Source organism: Centroberyx affinis, unplaced genomic scaffold (genome assembly GCF_046629955.1).
Source record: "Centroberyx affinis isolate AG114_WGS23_722 - 3 ecotype Tasmania unplaced genomic scaffold, CSIRO-AGI_Caff_v1 ptg004675l_1, whole genome shotgun sequence".
NCBI classification, from domain to species: domain Eukaryota; kingdom Metazoa; phylum Chordata; class Actinopteri; order Beryciformes; family Berycidae; genus Centroberyx; species Centroberyx affinis.
In genome coordinates this window covers 3,585-24,906 of record NW_027282259.1, presented here as the reverse complement: position 1 = coordinate 24,906, position 21,322 = coordinate 3,585, and the positions used below count along the sequence as shown (strand labels likewise).

Here is a 21,322-nt window from a genome sequence, read left to right as displayed (position 1 = left end):
TAGAATTACCCAATCAGCAAATAGATCCCGCCCCATTCACTTCGATTGACACACGGCTGAGACATTATGAAAAGTGACATTATGAAATGAAGAGTCATTATGAAATAAAAAGAGGAGCAATGAAAAAAGAAAAAGGGAAATAAAAGAGCCACTTTGAAACTAAATATAGTCATGTTATTATGAAAACAATAATTATGAAATATTATTTAATTCTTTGAAATGAAGGAATAAAATCAATCAATTATTAATTTATTTACTGATGACATTATATATTTATGTAATTATTTATTTTACAGACGCATATTTATTTATTTAATTATGACTAATTTGGTCCTCCATACAATCTGACCTGTTCTATAAAAAAACAAAAAAAAACTGTTCTATAAGATTTTTCAGCATATTTGATTGGCCTTCAAGAAATTCACAGGCCACTGGCAGAAAAGTCTTGCTGCTGAACATCAACCTCTAGCGGTGATTCAACGCAGAATTTAGTATTTGACCATAATCGGAGAATACATTATTACATTTTTATTGTTTTCTTTTAAAAAAACAAAAACAAAAAAAAACCTCAACCGAATATAGCTGTTACTAAGCCCCTCACCTGACTCCTGGCAACAGTGCAGTTTGGTGAATTTGGGTAGGCATTATTGCGGCCAGCCCAAGCACCACCACGGTAAAAAAATAAAAAAAAATATATGAGGACCCCAGTATGCCAGCCGTGCAGGAGCTGAGCTGGCTGAAGTGCAAACCTTTACTGAAAACTATTTCATATCACAGCGTTTGACAAGTTAAATAACGGTTATTGGAATGGAGAATGACATTCTCGTCTCCCTTGAAGATCTAGGGTAAGTCGAAACGCATAATATTGCCTGTCTGTCAATAGACCGATTGTGTGAAAAACTGAAATTCAGATAGCCAACCTTGCTTATCTTTACTGTTTTAGCTAACGCAATGAATTAGCTTGCTTTAGCTAAACCACTTGGTAAGCTAACTAGCTGTTGCAGCCCTATTAGAGAGAATGAGTTTATGTGGTCACTTATTTGCTTACTAGTGTGAACAAAGATAACGTTACGTTAGATGAATAGCATTTGCATGTGCCACGATGGACATGGCCAAGATTTATCAGCCAGTCAGCAATACCAAACGTCATGATTCATGTCAGGACAACCCAGATAGTTCCGTTCTCTCTTGCATGGAGAGAACGTCATGTCAAACTCCATTGAAAAATGTGATAACTTAAAGTTTCCTTGTTTATCTGCAAACGTGCATACCTTGTAGAATATAACTTAAGACGTATTACGAATCTTGGAGCCAGTCTTCACTTCGGCGTACACCCGATACACGAAGCACCTCCAGTTTAGATAAAAATCTCGATTTTTAGAATTGGTTCGCCGGTTCTTCCCCCAGTCCTCCTCCCCCAAAATACACCTGGAGTGCGGTAGAGCCCAGTGTTGACTAATTCTCAAACTTGAGATTTTATTACGTGCTGCTTGTTGGATTACTCGTACGCCGAATCTTCCAGTTACTTTCAACGAGTCGTAAAAGGTCTTAAGTAATGTTCTACGCGGTGTGTACATTGGCCGATAATCAAGGCAACATCATATTGCCAGATTTTTGAATGTAGGTCGGCGTGTCGTCGTCGCCAGACGAGGAAAACGAAACTTATCAGGGCTAGATTCTTGAATGTTGTTTGTATGAATGAATATGACACACTGTAATCAACAGGCCTTAAATGGCAAGCCTGGCTCTGCCTTAACAAGGCAGATGGAGTAACTTAGAATTAAATCATAAACTGCTTATTTAAACAGCTTGGTAGTTCATTCTTATTGCTTATTCATCCCCGCCATGCTGTACTGATAAAGGAAGCAAAGGAATCTTTGGTCAGGCCGGATAAGCCAGACTGGTCTATAGGGTCTATAGGGTACCAAGTTTTTAATGTATGTTTCATTGTAGGTACCAAGGCCCTCTTTTGGAGGATGGGGCTCTGGATTCTGCTGTGAGTGGAGGAGCAGCTTCACCCGAATTCACTAAGCTTTGTGCCTGGATTGTCTCAGAGCTTAGACTCTACTGCAAGCTGGAGGAGAATGTCCATGCCACCAACTGTAAGAAACTTGCATTTCCCTATTTTCAATTTCCAATTTTGTCATTGCAAATTCTGTGCCCCCATACATGTGGAGTCTTGTGTATTGACCATAGTCCTGTGAGTGCCGTTTTCTAAGCTTGTTATCTGAAGATTGAAGACCGTAGAGGTTGTGTACTTTCATCTGAGGTATAATAGAGCTAAGAGAGAGCTTATAAAAGAGTTAAAGTTAGCAGCTGAGGCTAGTAAGGCTTCTGTTGTGTCCATCCACCCATCCCAGGTCCAAGTGAGGCGGAGGGCTTCCAGCTAGAGATGAGTGGTCTGCTGTCGGAGCTGGCCTGTCCGTACTCCGTCCTCACCAGCGGAGACGTCACCCAGAGGCTCCTCAACAAGACCAACTGCCTGCTGCTGCTCAGTACGACAACACCGCTTTGCACAGTCTCTCTTGAAAGGAATGCACCAAGTGTTTGGTAGATAGTCCCATTGGTCCGCATAAAGTGATGAGAACATAGACACCAAAATCATCCGCTTCGGCTCCAGTGCTCTATGCTAACACTTTAGCATACACTATGTTGAGTGATGGTAGACTCTGTGCTAGTATCATTAACTAAATATAGCTGATGTAGCCAGGTTTATTTTTGAAACCATTTCACATGAACAACCACGTATCCATCCGCTGCGCAGGGATTTTTAGCTGTACAGTCCTCCATCACCCACTGCCTTCACTTCCTATGGAAACAGGGAAAGTAGTCCCTACTAAAATTAAAATTACTTGGCATTTATTTAACTTTAGTGCTGTTCTAAGTAACTATATGTAACAATGCTTAAAGTGTGCTAAGTAGGGTTGGGCGATATGGTTGAAATCAATATCACGATAGTCATATGGATTTTTTTCAATATTGCTATATATATCGATATGGCTCACGTATGTAAAATACATGTTAAATACTCAAATTAAAGCTCATCCCATTGAACCAAATGGTAATGTTAGGAGTGATATCAAACAAAACTAAAATTTTCAAATAATATTCATTAAAATGTTTCATACCTCATTTTGTCAAAGATTTTAAATATAATGTGCTTGTTAATATCAATTTAGAAATCAGAATTGTGTGTCACGATATCCCAAAATCACCATAGATCTTAAAGTATTACCAGCTATTGCTGGTCTTATTGTTTTCACCATGTAATCACCAGTTTCTTTGTGCTGCATGTCCACTCTTAGATTAATTGGGAACAGTGTTAGTAGTACAGTGTGTTCTGTCTTCTAAACACAGTTGTCCCTTTTCTATTCTTTCCTGGTGTCCTTTTTCTTATAGTGTCCATTTAGAGTTTCACAACTTTGATTAGCTGTGATCATCAGAAAGGTGGTTTTGCCAGCTTAATGGGGGATCGGAATTTAACAAAATCCATTTTTTATCTCAGCCTTTCTGGTGTCTGAGCTGGAGTCGTCCAGGATGATCCTGGTTAACAAGCCTCAGAAGAAGGCCCAGGAGTCAGGGGGCAGCCCGGTCTTCCTGGAGCTGAAGGGCATCTGCGTGTCCCTGGGCATGTCCAAGCCCCCTGCCAGCATCACCATGTTCCAGTTCTTTAGTGGAATTGAGAAGAAGGTGAGTTAGTCTTGTCATACAGAGACAAAACAGTATCTAGTAGGGTTAGATAATTTTATTAAATGCCAGATAGCAACCAGTCGGTGTCGTCCACCTCTGATATGATGCCGGTTTCTCCCTGACCACAGCTACATAAAAAGGGTCTGGAAAACCTGCAGTGAATTTTGATTTTCTTTGCACATTTTAATTTATTCATTTCATTTTTCACTGTTTTCTGAAAAAAAGAAATCGTTGAAATTTAAGCATGTTGAATATTAGCACAAAATATTGTCTGTTGGCAGCTTCAATCTAAAAATGCTGGTATTGGCCTTGGCCATAATCACTTGAAACCTAGTATCTAGGCTTTGGTGTTTTCAAAATGTTTCATTGTAGGAGGGAAACGGCTGTAGACATGTCCTGTCATTGTCAATGTGGTCCTGTCTAATACTTGTACTACACAAAGCTGCACATTGTTCTCTTTTCTTAGCTGAAAGAAGCCATGACCAGAGTCCCAGCAACCCATGTAGGAGAACCTCTAATGAAGAAGGCCCTTGGACCTGTGCACTGGGTAAATACTCTTAAAGGCAGGGGTTCTCAAATGTTCAGCTTGGTCAGTTGAAAACTTTTGTGTCTTGCTTTGTAATCCAGGGTAGGTAAGAACATATCACTGGGAAAAGGACAGCAACCTGTTTAAGAGACCATGCTTTAAGGATATGATGGAGTGATGCATATGGAAAAAGTTTCCATGAAGTATATATTTAAAAGAAAGGAATATTGCAGAAATTAAATGACCGTTTTTTTTTGCCCTTGTTTTCTTGTTTTGCTAGGAGAAAATTGAAGCTATCAACCAAGCACTTGTAAATGAGTATGAAGTGAGAAGGAAAATGCTGCTGAAACGTCTAGATGTGACAGTTCAGTCCTTTGGTTGGTCCGACAGAGCCAAGGTGCGTGGTTGCCTAATTCTTACTATTAACAGTACAATCGATTGACTGCTGGCATCCGTTTTTGTAAAACATGAATAAAATACTTGGTATATTGACTTCCAAAGGCTGATGGATGCAATTTGATTTTCCGTTTCACAGACACATGCTGAAAAGATGGCCAAAATTTACCCCCCTTTGCGTGCCACCCTCAGCATGACGAGCAAAGTCTCGGTCGCTCACCTTTTCGCCGCACGAGAAGACCTCTCCAAAATCCTGCGCACCAGCAGCGGCAGGATACGGGAGAAAACTGCTTGTGCTATTAACAAGGTAAGTCCCACGACTGGGGTTTTTTTTCCTGTTGCAAATGTGTTAGGAACGTGCACAAGTCCATCTTCTCATGGTAGACTCTTCAGTGCACGTGTCTAGTGTGTTTGGCCATTTGGTGTGTGCCGAAATTTACAAAGGCGAAAAAATTATGGCAGAAAGCATCATTTCCATCCCTTTATGCTCTCTCTGGAGCTGATCAGTTTCATGTCTTTTTTTTTTTTTTTTTTAAATTGTGTTCAGAATAGATTCATATTTAATTTTCCTATTTTCATGAAAAGGGTTGCCTGGTGGTTAGAGAGACCGTCCTTATACACGCATGACACTTTTCCTGTTCCATGTTCTGATCTTGATGTTCATGTGGTACCTCCGTCCTGGAGCTTTGCTACATGGGACAGCTGGTAACAAAGGCACATTCTGTAATATATTTGATAAGGTGCATAGTTTTTTTTCATAGCGATCATCTGCAAGCAGGGTGCTACCTTCCACTGAACCAGATTGGTCTTTACTTTCTTGAAGTTTGCCCACACTACTGTAGGCTTAGTTATGGCTTTGATACATAACTGCTAGTGGAAGCAGCTAGTGGAGGATGAGTACAAAACAATGCCAAAGAGAGGTGGAGAAGTCCTCTAGTGGCTGGTTTACGCCATAGCTCTTACTCAGTCATTTGAGCTCCACATAGTTCACTCTGTTAAAATTCAGTGGGTGGGGAGTATGGGCCGGAAAGTTTTGAAAGCCAGAAATCTCAGCAGCAACCCTATGGTCATTCTGTGCTATGGGGGTGTAAAAATCTTAGTTATTGCACAGTTAATGACATATTTAAATATTTAAAAAATATTTAAATATGGCCACACATGGCCAAAGGTATGTGGACACCTGCTTGTAGAATATCTCATTCCAAAATCAAGGCTTTCCACTAGATGTTGGAACATTGCTGGCCGGTCAAGTTCTTCCACACTGATCTTGACAAACCATTTCTTTATGGACCTCGCTTTGTGCACGGGGGCGTTGTCATGCTGAAACAGGAAAGGGCCATCCCCAAACTGTTGCCACAAAGTTGGAAGCACACGATCACGTCAGAGTGTCATTGTATGCTATAGATTTCCCTTGCCTGAACCATGAGAAACCAAGATTAGGGCTGGGCGATAATTCAATATTATCGTTTATCGTCTTTCAGTGGAATCATATCGTGATGATATGAAGATATTTTGATATCGTGACACGCATTTCTGCTGTCTGAATTGATGATGACAAACAAATTTTACTTAAAAACTGAAATTTTTTTTTGTTTGACACCACACCTAACATTACCATTCGGTTCAATGAGATGAACATTCATTTGATTATTTAACATGATTTTGCATACATGAACCATATCGTGATATATATTGATATCGAGAAAAATCCTTATGATTATCATGATATTGATTTCAACCATATTGCCCAGCCCTAGGACCAGTATTCCTCCTCCACCAAACTTTACAGTTGATGCTATGCATTCAGGCAGGTAGCGTTCTCCTGGCATCCGCCAAACCCAGATTTGTCCATCTGACTGCCAGATGTTGAAGCATGATTCATCACTCCAGAGTTTCCACTGCTCCAGCGTCCAATGGCAGCAAGCTTTACCATTCCAGCGGACGCTTGGCATTGCGCATTGTGATCTTAGGCTTGTGTGCGGCTGCTTGGCCGTGGAAACCCATTTCATGACGCTCCCGCCAAACGGTTCTTGTGCTGATGTTCCTTCCAGAGGCAGTTTGGAACTCGGTAGTGTGTGTTGCAACTGAGCACTACACACTTAAGCACTCGGCGGTCCCGTTCTGTTAGCCCGCGTGGCTGACCGCTTCACACCTGAGGCGTTGCTGCTCCTAGACGTTTCCGCTTCACAATAACAGCACTTACAGTTGACCGGGGCAACTCTAGCAGGGCAGAAATTTGATGAACTGACTTGTTAGAAAGGTGGCATCCTATGACGGTGCCACGCTGAAGTATGGACCATTCTACTGCCAATGTTGTGGACACTGCATGGCTGTGTGCTATCTGTCAGTAAAGGCTGAAATAGCCGAATCCACTATTTAGAAGGGGTGTCTGCATACTTTTGGCCATATAGTGTATGTGAACAGCCAAATTACAAAACGCTACATTGATCCCTACTCTTATGACCCTTCCTTAATGTGTTTAGTGAAACTGAGACAGAGAAACTTTATCTCAAATGAATAAAATTGCCGAAAAAAATGAGGGCCAAATTTGGCCTGTGGGCTCCATTTTGGGCTGGCCTACTTTAATATTTCTCTTTTTCTCAGGTTCTGATGGGCCGGGTGCCAGACAGAGGAGGCCGACCCTGTGAGATTGAGCCTCCTCCTCCAGAGATGCCCTCCTGGCAGAAGCGTCAGGATGCTCCCCAAGGAGGAGGACACTATGGCGGGCGTGGAGGTGGAGGTGGAGGCGGCAGAGGGGGCTACGATCAATACTCCCAAGGCGGTCGCGGAGGCTACGAGAGAGGAGGAGGAGGAGGAGGAGGAGGAGGAGGAGGAGGTGGTTATGGAGATAGGGGAGGTAGAGGAGGAGGTGGCAGAGGGGGGAAGGTGCAGGGAGGCTGGTCAGATGGAGGTGGAGGAGGGAGAGGTGGCTACAACCAGGGTCACTATCAAGATGGAGGAGCTCATCAGGGGGGAGGAGGGAGAGGAGGTTACGGAGGAGGGAACTACCAAGGAGGTTTCCAGGACCCCGGCTACCCTGGAGAAGGGCACCAAGGAGGAGGAGGAGGAGGAGGAGGTGGTTACCATGACAACTACCACCAAGACGGCGGTCGGCATCAGGAGAGAGGCGGTGGCCGCGGGGGTCGGGGGGGCAGGGGCAGAGGAGGTCGAGGAGGAGGAGGAGGAGGAGGAGGAGGAGGAGGAGGAGGACAAGGGGGAGGCTGGGGAGGGAGAGGGGGCCAGAGTTTTAACCAAGGAGGACAGTTTGAACAGTACTTCCAACATGGCGGGCAGCCTTACAACCAAGCAGGCTTTGGTCAAGGCAGACATTACACTAGTTGAAGACACAGCGTGGGGCATCGCAGCAGAGTTCACACAAAAGGGGCTACATTTCAGATGTGAATGATTTGGAAATGCCTTACGTAAACGTGAATATAGAGCATAGTTAAAAATCCCCCAAAGGTTTGAAAGTGGAACTGTTCACATGCGTGGTATACACACTCACTATAGCCTTTTTTGTGAATTATGGCTATACTGCAGAAGACGGTTCTAATGTGGTGTTTTTGCTCTTACATACTTGAGTGTTATTATGCATGTTTTGCTCTGCTTCCTCAACATATGAACATTACAACAGTAGTCCGCCACAGACAGTTTGATGATTAGTTGGACTCTGCTGTGGTGACCTCATTTTGACACTAAATTAGCCTTATCTTGGAGATTATTTGAAAGAGGAAAGAGAGAGAGGGAGAGTCCCGAGACTTCAGTGCACACGCACTTACTGTATATCTGACGTTAGAAGTACACATCATTTCATGTGGGATTCTTGAAGTCCATCTTATAGTTTTATTGAATTTGACGAATACTTGAAAAGAAAAGGTTCAAGCTTCCAGTCTTGATTTTGTTTGAGTTTGTTTGACTGGGATCTCCTTTGTTACTTATTTAAAAGAGGCCACCTATTACTGCTCATGGAAAAATGTGTACATGCAAATATGGATGTTGGTAAGACTGCTTGGATGTGTGAATGAGATGAGCAATAAACTTTGAAATGAGAACACTGACATTTTCTTATTCATTGGTGTAATCTATTTTGAAAGTGGATGGATTGTTTAATTGTGATACTGTGATTTAGACAAATTTGGTTTTATTTGTACAGATGGCTCATTCAAACTTAGATAATACAAAAGATAAAGCAATTTGCACAGGTTAAAAACTTCACAAATATACAAGCAAATGTTTAGTATCTAGTCAAATCAGCAATTCCATAATTAAGACCAGGGGCTATTTTCAGCTTCAGGAAGCTTGGTTTCATGTTTCATATTTGAATTAATTAATGTGTAAAATATAATATGTATAGATTAATATCGTAGAGTATATAATTATTATAGTGTACAATATGTTATTGAATGATTACATATAAAACCGACCAAGTAAAAAGTAATTAGCACTGCCGTTTTAAGAGCTTTTATTTTGAAATATTGGGACTCTGCATTTACTAAAATCTTTCTATTCTATTCTATCTGTAGTCTATTCCTGAAATATTTGAAAAAATTAATATACGAACATATATATAAATTAATATTGTAGAGTATTTCGTTAATATGGACTAAGATATGTCAATGAATGAGTAACTTAACATAAAACGTAACAAGTGATGAGCAATGCCAAGGGAAAACGTTTGAAGAGCTTTTATTTTGAAGAAATTCTCCGGATGGTTTTCTGAGTCAAAGGTGTACTTCCGGTATCTACTTTGTGCTGCAGACGTGATCAACGCGGTTATTTGGGAAAGAGATTTTCACTCTTAACTCAACGTTGCTTGAGTTAACATGCTCTCTTGAAGACGAAAATGTATCGCAGTTTTCCAAACCCAGGTGAACTTCCACCAGGCCGGGCTCCATTCGGCCCTCCACGCCACGGACCTCCCGGCGGTCCCCCTCTCAGAGGGCCCTTTGGTCCGCAGCCCGGTGTCCCCCCTTCTGGACATTTGCCTCCTGGACCTTGTGGACCATTTTCTGCTTTAGGGCCGCGCAACCATTTCCTCCACAACAGGCCAGCGAGGGGTCATTTCACCAATGTACGTACCTAATAGCTAACCAGCGAGCTGGCTAAAATTACATTTTGACCAGGGTTAGCTAGCTAGCATAATGCTAGCATAACAGAGCTAACAGTATCCATAGACCATAGTGAACCACAGGCAGCTAGACAAAATCAGACCTCCATCCAGTAAGAAGCAGGTTGCTGCAATTTCAAATATTCTAGCAATTCAGTTCACTTCAAAATCAAAGCATGATAAAATTATTCACAGGAACATGTGGTTGGAACTTACATTGAAAATAGATAACAGGAGCAGTCCAAATAGATTAGTGTTTTGGTGGCTCCACATTTAAAAAATACTTCAGAAATACTGTAAACCTGGTAAAGAATGAAACAAAGTAATACCTATAATAATACCAAAGTAATGGTCAATTTATGTGATTTCAGCTCTATAGTTGATCAGCTGCCTTATCTCGTCTATTGAGAGTAACATTATTAACTGAACCGTTATCACACATAGCCAGTTATAGCATATTGCATATATACAGAGAAGGACTGGTTATACAATCATGGGCTTAATCATAAAATGCCAGAGTATATTATATCTTACCGTGCCTTAATTTTGCTGTTTCATTTTAGCATCCCAATCATGACAATCAGTAAATACCAGAACAGAACACGTCATTCTTCCAGGTTTCATCAAAATCAGACCAACCAGAGAGTTTGTCTACAGAAAACTTGATGGGTTCAAACGAGTTTGACTGCATGGGAACTTCCGAGTCGTTGCTTTTAACTGCCAAGTAATTTTGATAGTTATTCACATAGGAAATAAAAACAGTGTAAGTTCTCTCTTCATGTGACATCATTGAAATTCATTTGCATATGAGAAGGTCAAGAGGCAAAATTCCAACTTTGGCAGCCAGAAGTTCTCAGCTGATGCGTATTGGGACGTACCAAAACTTAATCTATCATCCGGGTTGCTAACATTGAGTGGGTAGATAGGCAAGGATAGAATAACTATTGATGAGAATAGAATAACTGTTGATGTGTTTTATATCTGATTGCGACCATTATAGTGTGAAAAACGATGTCAAGGAGAGGAAGAGATGGATTTGTTAGGTGTATGATGGGAAATGAAGTTCAACTTGATCTCTGTGATGTTCAAGACATTGAAACTCTTCAACCACAAACTCGTGTTTGAAGAGTTTTAATACGTGTGCCCATTTTATGAACTTGTGGGCGCGTGTTAATTTATTTGTTCACATAACGTATGAAATTGTGTGCATAACATAATAAAAATATGGACATGAATTATCCAGCTTTTTAGCTATGAAAAATCACAGCTAAAAAGATTTATAGTTAAGGAAAAGTTTCACAATAAACAAGTTTTACTTAGTTTTATTAATTAGATACTCCTTTGATATGTGCAGAATAATTCTTACCACACAGTGATGAAGTTTGATAGTGCACAGTTATATCACTTTATTTATTATATCACTTCATCAAGTCAGTCTAAACTCAGTCAGTTCATCTTTAGGCTAGAAGCAGTCAGCACATCTACCTGCTGGTTTCAAAGCACTGACACCCTCACACTCTCAGTGTGAGGGTGTCAGTATCAGCAGGTTCAACACCATATAATAATGTTATATGACATGTAATAACATATAACATATGTCATATACAACAATCTCCTTTAAAGCTTTATAGCTGCTATTGTTACTGTGATCGCTGCATGGCAAAAGGAGAGTATCAATCTCTCAGACAAACTTGCTGATACAGTCCAGTGGCCTAAAAAGCAATAGCAAACACAGATTTTATAGCACTAATTGACCATGCCAAGCCGGCAGAAAAGCATTCTGACTAACTTGTCCTGATTTTTCACAAGTCCACAGAGCATCAGCTTGAGTGCTGCTACAAAAAATCAAAATGGCAAAAGCTTGTGTTTTCCTAGCCCAGCCTCAAGATTTCACTGTCGTTAATATGCATTTACTTGCACCTTGAGTGCAAATGCAGTCAATGAATAACCTTGAAGGAAATCTTCACTTCACAAAACACTTATGTAAAAAAATTGACTCTCTAAAGCTGACTTTCATTGTCAAGTAGTCAGTACATCTCAGAAATGGACCACTCCATATCCAAGTCCACTATTTGCCCTGCTATACAAGCAACTTAGCACAAGTTCTCCATGACTGTCTGCTGCTTCTACACTGCAGACCAAATTTCAAGTGGTACCAAACAGTGGACCAAACAAACAAATCGCAACATACAAGGCTATAATGTTGTTTCACAGTCATGCATATCTGTGTTGTTTGATAATGTTGGCTAGTCAACATTCGCTAGTTTGAAAACATATAAGCAATTTTTTTTTTCAGATTTCTCATTTAACTGGGCTAAGAAGGAGTGGTCTTGTCTGTGTGTAGGCAAAATGTTGTAACCACAAATTAGGAGTTGTGTGTGTGCATAGTGGGGCTGTTCTTGCCAAAGATGTAATATGTAAACGTCAAGGTTTCCGTGTTTGCAGCTACTACCTGACATCACAATTGTGTAAACTGAATGTTCATTTAAACACCACAACACACATTTGCACATTGTGGTACGCATTTGTAACTTGTGGTGCATGCTTACGACTTGTCTCTTTCATTTCCAAATTTGAAATAATTTAAGCCCCATAGAAGTGCCCCTCTAATGCACATAGCAACCTTACCACATGCCAGTAAACATTTCCAGAAATATGATATTACAGTTCTGTTTTGTGTAAAGCACTGTAACATGAATTCTTAATACTCTCAGCCCCACTGTAGCAGCTTCTCCATAGACCGTAGTACAGTGATTTCAGTGGGCAGCCAACAGATCGTCCCTCCTGCAGACACACAGAGGCAGATCCCGCAGTGGAATCCCATTCCTGTGGAACGTCATCCAACAGACAGCAGGTGTGTATGTGTTTGTGTGAATGTGTTTTGCTGAATCTTTTTTTCTTTTCTTTTTTTCAAATTACTGCTGCCGAGTCTTGCTGCAGCAAACCTTCAGCATGTTTTTTTGACATGGATTGCTTGGTACACAGCATTTATGGATGGGTGCTCTTGAAACGAAGACCTGTTGATATTCAGCTAACTTGCTAAACATATATTTCACACTATGTAATTAAATGTTCTGTGTGGTTATTTATGACTGGCGCACTCAGATGAATTCATGTTGTTTTTGCTTTGCTGGTAGCTGTCAGTATTTTGAAACGTTTATGTCAATTTAACAGTGAAAGGGCTGGTGAAGAATTCCTGAGATGTATTGCAGCCAACAAGCCTCTCCCAGATTATCTCAAAGGGAATATGGCGTACAACCTGGCTGATGCATTTAAGTCAGCAAATGCCCTGAAGGCAGCAGTCAAATCAGACCCTGAGTTCCAGAAGCACGTGACCAGGAGCAAAAGTCGTAGCCGTAGCCGAAGTCGCGCCAGGAGCCGCGCTAAGAGTCGAGCCAAGAGCCGCGCGCGAAGTACAAGCCGAGGACGCAGCCGAAGCCGAGCGAGGAGTAAAACTCGCGGTTCGAGCCGCAGTCGTGGAAAGAGTCGGGCGAGAAGCAAAAGCAGGGCGAGAAGCAAAAGCAGGGCGAGAAGCAAAAGCAGGGCGCGAAGCAAAAGCAGGGCACGCAGTAGGAGCCGGAGCAAGAAGAGGAGTCGGGCGCGGAGCAAGAGCCGGGCCAGGAGTCGAAGTCGCAGTCGTGAAAAGAGCCGGGCCAAGGACCGCCAGAGAAAGAGGAGCCCTAGCCAGAGCTGCAGTGGCAGCAGTGTTAGCAGCAGTAATAAATCCACGGGAAGTAGTCTGTTACAAGGACTGAAGCTGGTAATGAACAGCAAAGAACTGGAAGACCGGTTGCCCACCCTCAAGGATGCTATCCTTACTATTCAGGTAATGCTTCAAATTATTATTCATCCCACAGAATTTCTTGTAGTGGGTGGCAGGGGTAATTTCAGTTCTGTGATCTAGGTTTGATCCTACATAAAGTTTCAGTACTTGTTCTGGTTTGAAAATGGTTCTTGTTTAGATACTCATAGACTGGTTGACCAGTAGACTGATTGTGTAATTATTCTGCATTGACAGCAATAAGCCTCAATAATTAATTGCTTTTTTCTTGCACAGTGGGGATCATATTTCAGCAGAGGAGGGTCATTGCTGCTAAATGACTGTAGTGGGAGGCACTATTAAAACAAATGATTAATTTGACTATTCAATTATTTATTCAACTATTACTCAGCTATTAATTCACATACCTTATACAAGCAGTAGATGAAAAATATTTTGCATGGTATTTAGTGTGTATATTTCTTAAGGAAGTCAGGGGGAAAAAAGACTTGCAGAGAGTTCAGTAGACAAGTAACCGCTGACAGTCATTTAGACATTCATTATACTTATACAGTGATACTTGGCTTTACCATATTAAGCCCCAAAACATTAAATAAGTAGCCAACAAAAGATAAGCAAGTGCAGGAGGTAGTAGCTGCTGTTAGATTTATCTTTAGAGTAATTCTGATGATCTCTTCTGCTGTATAGGCCTCAAATCAAGCCGAGAAAGTGGACTGTGTCCCCGGTGAGCAGGAACATAACAGTCAGGAAAATGCAACACCAATGGAAAGCGACAGCATGCTCCTTCCCCACGACAGAGTGGGCAGTGACTTCTCCTGGCTCCAGGCACGAAATCAAGAAGACTCTGTGGTCGTCCAGAAGGCCGATGACCTTGACGATGAAGAGTCGTTCCTCTATGGCAATGAATACATCGGAGGAAAGCATAAATCCACGGCCACACCTTTTGCACCATTCTCCCACACTGCAGAACACTCCACATCCCAGCATAGCCAAATGGAGAGTTCCCCTGCTGATAGTCAACATTTTCAGAACAAGCCCATGTTTGGTAGCCTTGGAGATCTACTGGATCTGAAGCAGTCCCTTCAAATGACTTCCCCGAGCTTAACCACTCCCACTCTGGAGCATCAGTTTAAGCAGGAGCTTGCCTCCTGTACCCCCGACATCAACGAGTGTGAGAAGATCAAGAACATGCTGAAAAACATTGGCCTGAATCTGGGCACAGCAGACATCAGCAAGATGATGGTGAAGATGCAGGAGCAGAAGGAGGGTAAGCAGCTGCCTCCTGCACAGCTTCCAGGTTCAGAGACAGCAGCATCAGTCTTGGCATTGCCAGCATTGGGCAACACAAACGTACGGCAGGCACTGGAGTCTCTGCAGTCGTTGATCAAAGGTGAGAATCCTGTCTTGAATTAAAAAAGAACTTATAAAAAACGTATATTTCTTAACCACGTGTTCACACTGCAAGCGACTTGTTTGATGGGTCTCTCTATTCTGACTGTGGAAGGTGCCAGAGAATAGAGTTTATACCTCCGCCAATGCCAGAATTTGTCAAGATAAGCCTTTTCCATATGTCGGATAGTTGACCAAATTAAACTTTAGTTAATTAATTAAACTTGAACTTTTAAATGTGCCACATTTTCTAACGAGCAGCAGTTCTAGACCAGCGGTTTCAGATGGTGCGTGCACAAGGACCTAGGCAGCAGTTCACCAATAACTTTTCCACAAAGTTTCATGGTGTTGCATGAATCCATTAGGAAGTTAATGCCTTTTTATGAGAAGCCACGCCCCCCTATGGCCAATCGGTGTGAAAAGTGAATCAGTTCTTCCTTGCTCCATGACCAAACTTTCCACATAGTTTCATGCAAATCTGTGTTACTTGCTGGCTTTTCTCGGCCGACAAGCTTGTTGACTATCCATACATCAGCTGTCGCTTAGCTCCATAGGAAATGAATGGACTAACGACGACTGTTGCTCGCAGTGTGCACGCATGGTTAGGTTAATGTTAAAACTTAAAATGCAATTTCTTTTGCATACTGTGTTTTGTACTGGTATGCATTCAGTGGTCTAATTGTATTCAAAATTAGAAAAGATTGATGTTGCAATCTGATTTTTGGATCTGTTCTGCATTTCTCTCCCAATTGTCAAGGATAAGATTATATGACTGACAGCTGACCCTAGATGTGCTCGCCATTCGGTTTGAAGACTGATGCCACCTGACTTGATGTCGATGTTTTCCCTGTCTGTATTGTTAGATACTTTTAATGTAGAATGCAGTATTATGCTATTATGTTTTCTTCCTTAAGCAACAAAGGAGAAGCGGGCAAAAAGTGATCCACATGGCACTCAGATTTCCTCTGACAAACACAAGGTAATACTTCCCAAGCTGCATCATCTATTAGTCCTTAGCTGATTGACTAAGTTGATTAAATTTCAAAAATGGTGAAAACTCTTGTGTTCCCCAGGCAGGTGATGATGAGGAAAGTAGAAAAAGAGAGAAACAAGCCAGAATAAGTAAGATGGAGACCTTGATGAAAGAACTGGAGGAATTGCTGAAAGATGACGGTACAGTATTTTTGTCCATAACACTTTTGCTTCCTGTCTTACTCATTTTCTTCACTGAATACATCCTAGGTGCTTAAATATGACATGTATGTTTTGGGCATTCAGTTCATTTCTTTTACATTTGCAGGATCAGATTTTCTGACGCCAGTGATTGGGTTTTACTGCCAGAAATGTGAGGAGTTCATTGGAGATTTGACTACTGCTGAAACCCATGCAGCCACCCATCGCCGCAATGACTCTAGCAGTGTAAGTACCCATGTACCTCCCTGTAGAACACAATACTGCTTTCACAGTTGAATTAGCCTCGAGTCATAAAGCTGCACTAAGCAAAATTTTCTGATCACTTAGAGGGTGAGTGAAACCGCAACACATTTGCACTACGGAGGCCTACAAAGGACAAACTTTGCAAGCACCTTGTATAAAGGCTAATGGCTAAGCTAAACATACCTATGGAGAAGTGTCCCTGGTTATCGGTCTGGCTTGGCCAGGCCTTTCTCCTGCTGAATGTAATGTGTGCCACAAGCAATGACAGGTGAAGAGAGGTAGGTAGCAAGTTTACTCGTTTACTCACTGGCTTCATCGATTCTGCATTACGAGATCATTTTCAGGAATGGGAGGGGGTGAGGGCTGCTTTTAAACAGTGAGGGAGGAGCCAGGCTAGTTTTAAAATGAATGGGCCGGGAGGAGCTTCTTTCCGGAGCGGAATTTGACAACAAGCTTTAGAAAAGAGGTGAAAACAGCAACATAGCTCTCCTGCATGTGTGGATATTGGTTTACATCATTATGTCCCAATGAAATCTCCACATAGCACACAGTTTCAGGATTGGTAATAAGGTCTGACATTGCTTATTGCAGATTTAATCTATAATCTTTCACTTAAATATACAAGATAAATTTGTCTATAGCAGGACTATTCAACCATGTGCCATGGAGGGCCAAGAGTGTGCAGGTTTTCAAACCAAAAACTACAAGTGATGTCACTGGCTAGTTCCTCCTCTCTGGTTGAAGGTGTGCTAATCAGTGACATCACCTGGTGTAATCTTTGGTTGGAATGAAAACCTGCAGACTCTCGGCCCACCATGGCACATGGTTGAATAACCCTGGGCCTCGTTTCCCAATAACAATCACTCTGAGGTAAAGAGTGTTTTTAAGTGTGATCATACGAAGGTTCATCCATTGCCTATGTGCGTTTCTCAAAGCAGCACACCTTAGTTAAGTGTATCTTAAAGCCACTGTGATGCTGGCAATATGAAAGGTGCTGAAGTGATTGTTGACTTGGTTTCATAATAATGGATTGATCAAACTGTAAGTTATGTGATATTGTGGAAATACATCAAATAGGCTACTAAACAAAAATGAAACATACACAACAGAAACAATTATATATGCTTAGAATCACCACAGATACAACATAATGTAAATCGGCTGTAGAAAGCTTTCAGCCAATCTTCAGCCTTGAGCAAAAATTAATAACTAGCCTCAGATTTAGGAGTGACTATTCTTATTATAGTCTATGCTCTCTGATCAAGACAGCTGTCACTTTCAACGACACACTGTCTGGTTTCACTGCACGTCAACAAGTTACTGAAAATCTTTTTCCTGTCCCTTCTCCAAAAGCTCACCCCTCCAGCTGCATCAATTGCCAAAGCCACCCATTTTGTAATTTTGTGTTTTCTCTCCTTTTTCACAGTTCCCTCAGCACCCGACGACTTTTTTGTTTTTTTTTATCTTAAATATTATTATAACTCAGTGTTCCCCTCTCCCGGAGTACACCACTCTATTTCACCACACCCATCCATTTTATACAGAGATCACTAGTGGGAAAAATATAGGCCCAATCCTACTATAAAATGAGGAAAACTCTGTCCTTCTGTCTGTCTGCATCCATTTTGCTCCTCAATGGGTTGGCCAGTCAATCTGAAACTGCACATGGGCAGTTGCAGTGAGTCCTGCAGGTGACATGGTGGAGTGTTGTTTTCCTTCTCAAGACTCACTTAGTGTTCTAGGGCCGGTCAGAGGCAGTCGTTATCTATGATCACTTTCAAGAGCGTCTTGAGTTAATCTTAAAGGTCACATATTGTGTAAAACAGGATTTCCCTTGCCTCTTTGATTATAAAGGAGTTGGATGGTCTATCTAAACATGGTGAAAGTATCAAAACGCACGGTCGCCAACTAAATCCACACAATCCATATTAGAAAAGCGAGCCTCTAAACGAGCCGTTTGGACTTCTGTAACTTTGTGCCGTCACAAAGGTTCGCTCATTATCATTTTTGTTTTTCATCATTTTGAGTTTCCCCTGCCAGCGATGTCTACAGCTGCCAGCTCTGTGGCGTCTCGCGTTTCACTTTTTGAAACGGTTAGCCAGTCACAACAGAGGGGTCATTAATATTAACAAGCAAACAGTAAACATGTCCCCCACCAGTGATGTAGTTCCACCCTTGGGTCAGTCAGTGATTGCTGAGTGTACTTAAAATATGAGTGAAATTGTATAAGCGTTTTCTCCATTGACTCCCACTTCAACACATCAACCCAGTCTGATATCTCCAAGTGTGTAGCGTGTGTAGACTATTATGTTACCTATGATAAGTTTAACTGTATTGCTTTACCATCGAGTCCCCATTCATTGTCAATGCTGCCCCCTAGCAGCACAAAGTCAACGTTACACTGTGACTAACAAACTAACAAACGAACTAACGGATGGAGACCGATCCATAGACCCCCCTTTGGTGGGGGACAATGAGCCTTAAAGGCACAGCAACAGAAACAGCTTGTTCTTTGTAAGGCTTAGAAAGATGCTGGAAAATGAACGTGTAAAAAATGGATTAAGAGTTTTTTGGTACATGACACCACACAAACAGCTTTGAATGGACCTCAAGACATAAAATATAAAACACTGGAAAGTGTAGAATATGGGACCTTTAAGATGCCTTTCGGAAACGCCTCACAAACTAAAGAGGCTTTGTAAGATGTATACTACGATTGTCTTAGCCTTAAGATGCTTTTGGGAAATGAGGCCCTGGTCTATAATAATGCGGGAAAAAAATGTTCAGGACAGCAACTTGATCTGGATGATTGAAGGTGTTAAGTTGCCATCCTGACTGCGTTGAAGTCAGCAAATGCCTTTTCTCCCCATTGCTATTAGCTGCAGTTCCCTAAACCAAGCACGCCTTCAGTGGTCCTTGCTGAACATTTTTACTTTAATGGTTGAAGCACCAGTACATCACCGCCAGCATACATTAGTCTCAGAGGTGGGGACACGAGTCACATGACTTGCACTCAAGTCAGACTCCAGTCACAATTTTAATAGCTTGAGACCGGACTTGACTTGTACTTTGGATTGAAAGTGATGAGAGATTTGTTCCACCAGACGACTGAATTGTGTTTTCTGAGAATTTGTATGGAATGATTGAATTTATTGAAGTTGAAACCGACTATAGAAATCAAACTCATGATGCTCTTACCAAGTTTTTATCCTATTAAAACCATATTGCATTGAAAAGTCCTAGATATTTAGTTTTCTTTAAGATGTTAAATTGATACTGGACTTTTGATTTGTTCTGACTTGACTTGCTGTTCTACATTTAGACTTGAGACTTGATATTAATGACATGGACTTGACTTGGTAATCTAGGTAAGACTTGAGATTGACTTGAGACTCGAGCAGTTGACTTGGTCACACCTCTGATTAGTCTATGTAAATCAAATGTGTGTGTCAGCATCATTTTGAATCTGGCAAGATATTTTACTGTTTGTATATTTAAAAACAAATGTTCTCTGTTGCATTTTAAGGATTAATTCTAATATTGCATTGGTTAACCTTTTATGTGGTCATTCCCTTTTTTCCTCAACAGTATTCAAGTGTCAGGTGTTTTCTCTGTTAATGTCTTCATGCTGCAAAAATGATGGTTTTCATGTGTTTTTAGCAGAAACACGTGCCAATGGACAAGAGTGCCGGAGAAAGCAAAGGACACTCCCGCTATCACAGCAGCAGCAGCAGCAGATACTCTCACCCTACAGACAGGAGAGACCAGAGGGACTCCAATTACTACAGAGATACAGGAGACCACAGGAACCACCGAGATCACCATAGAGACCAGAGGGACGAGAGAGATCACAGACACAAACATGACGACGACCCCAGAAGCCACAGGAGCGAGCGAGAAAAGATCTCCTTGAAGGAGGAGATGATGAAGGAGAGGATGCTGATAACGGTGTCCCGTAAACTGACACCTCCTCCAAATGTCCGGGTCAAGGAGGAGGCGGACAAGGACCAGGCCTTAGGAAAGCATGGTAGAATCAAACAGGAGGACACAAACAGAAAAGGAAAATCTTCCAAGGGTGACGGAGACAAAGATAGCAAAGAAAAAGATGAAAGCAGTGATAGCAGTGACGATGATAAAGGAATAACGGATAAAGCAAAGTCACCTAAAAAGAAGAAGAAAAAGAAGAAAGAGAAAAAGAAGAAGAAAGGAAAAGGGGATAAGTCCTAACTTGTATTATACGGTGTCAGTTTCCCTTGCTATACTGAACCACGTTAATGTATGGCAGCTTGTTAATGCAAAAGTTTTTGAACTTTTTAAAGTTGCAAATTTTAAGATTGGAGTCCAGGATCTTTACACAAGAACCATGTTTTACTTTCTTTCACTTGTCTTTTCCCAGTTCTTTTTTTGTTAGCCTTTATATGAATGACAGTAGATTCAGAAGTGAAATGTAGGCCTCAAAATAACTCAAAAAAGGCGATACACCTGTGTGCTTATGCACATTATGCCAAGCTACTACCTAAATTGTTTTACATCAGAACTTAAAAATATCTTAAAATCTGTTAATGACAAATCTCAAGTATGCTCTCGTACCCTGACTTTTAATTGAAGGTGTAGAGAGAAAATACTCAAATTATTTTTTGAGAACCCACACATCTTTAGCCATAACGGTTATCATTACGTGTATGTTTTACAAGGACCAACAACAAAGTAGTGTTACAAATATGTGATGTATTTTTGCAGTTGAGTTCTCATTTCCTTCTTACCTGTCTGCATTTTCATCTCAAATACAAGATGACAAGACACACAAGATTGTCTTCTGTGGTGACTCGTTAGGGGTGAGAAAAGTAGAGAAATATTTTGTCTAGCAGAAGTACTTTTGTAAGTGTTTACAAGCAAACTAATCACCCGTTAAAAAGATTTAGTTTTATTCCAAATTAAATTATCACAGGGTCACTAGCGGGAAAGGCCAAATGGCCAAATTGCAAAATTTAGTTTG

The 21,322-nt window shown here is 41.3% G+C and overlaps 2 protein-coding genes across 4 annotated transcripts; both read left to right on the top strand.

The window, feature by feature from the left end:
* Window positions 1-721: 721 nt before the first annotated feature.
* fam98a (family with sequence similarity 98 member A) lies at window positions 722-8,661 on the top strand. The gene is made up of 8 exons (XM_071544795.1): window positions 722-845; window positions 1,954-2,102; window positions 2,361-2,495; window positions 3,506-3,690; window positions 4,157-4,237; window positions 4,497-4,613; window positions 4,752-4,919; window positions 7,217-8,661. Exons 1-8 carry the CDS (start codon window positions 808-810, stop codon window positions 7,952-7,954), a joined length of 1,611 nt encoding a protein of 536 aa, XP_071400896.1. The 5' UTR covers window positions 722-807; the 3' UTR covers window positions 7,955-8,661.
* Window positions 8,662-9,375: 714 nt separating this feature from the next.
* Window positions 9,376-21,122, top strand: LOC139665703 (NK-tumor recognition protein). Of its 3 annotated transcripts, none has more exons than XM_071544793.1 (8): window positions 9,376-9,683; window positions 12,434-12,573; window positions 12,894-13,545; window positions 14,188-14,767; window positions 15,804-15,868; window positions 15,963-16,062; window positions 16,190-16,308; window positions 19,987-21,122. In XM_071544793.1, exons 1-8 carry the CDS (start codon window positions 9,456-9,458, stop codon window positions 20,551-20,553), a joined length of 2,451 nt encoding a protein of 816 aa, XP_071400894.1. In that variant the 5' UTR covers window positions 9,376-9,455; the 3' UTR covers window positions 20,554-21,122. The 3 variants fall into 3 exon arrangements, with proteins under 3 accessions (XP_071400894.1, XP_071400893.1, XP_071400895.1); XM_071544792.1 differs by having other exon boundaries at window positions 14,188-14,890; XM_071544794.1 differs by lacking the exon at window positions 19,987-21,122 and adding an exon at window positions 16,411-16,586 and having other exon boundaries at window positions 14,188-14,890.
* Window positions 21,123-21,322: the final 200 nt, after the last annotated feature.

Bases quoted from the DNA above. Each gene is read 5' to 3' on its own strand.
- fam98a (XM_071544795.1), top strand. From the start codon at position 808: ATGGAGAATGACATTCTCGTCTCCCTTGAAGATCTAGG. The intron at 3,691-4,156 runs GTGAGTTAGTCT...CTCTTTTCTTAG, and splicing joins TTAGTGGAATTGAGAAGAAG to CTGAAAGAAGCCATGACCAG. The intron at 4,238-4,496 runs GTAAATACTCTT...TTGTTTTGCTAG, and splicing joins CCCTTGGACCTGTGCACTGG to GAGAAAATTGAAGCTATCAA.
- LOC139665703 (XM_071544792.1), top strand. From the start codon at position 9,456: ATGTATCGCAGTTTTCCAAACCCAGGTGAACTTCCACCAGGCCGGGCT. The intron at 12,574-12,893 runs GTGTGTATGTGT...TCAATTTAACAG, and splicing joins CGTCATCCAACAGACAGCAG to TGAAAGGGCTGGTGAAGAAT. The intron at 14,891-15,803 runs GTGAGAATCCTG...TTCTTCCTTAAG, and splicing joins TCTGCAGTCGTTGATCAAAG to CAACAAAGGAGAAGCGGGCA.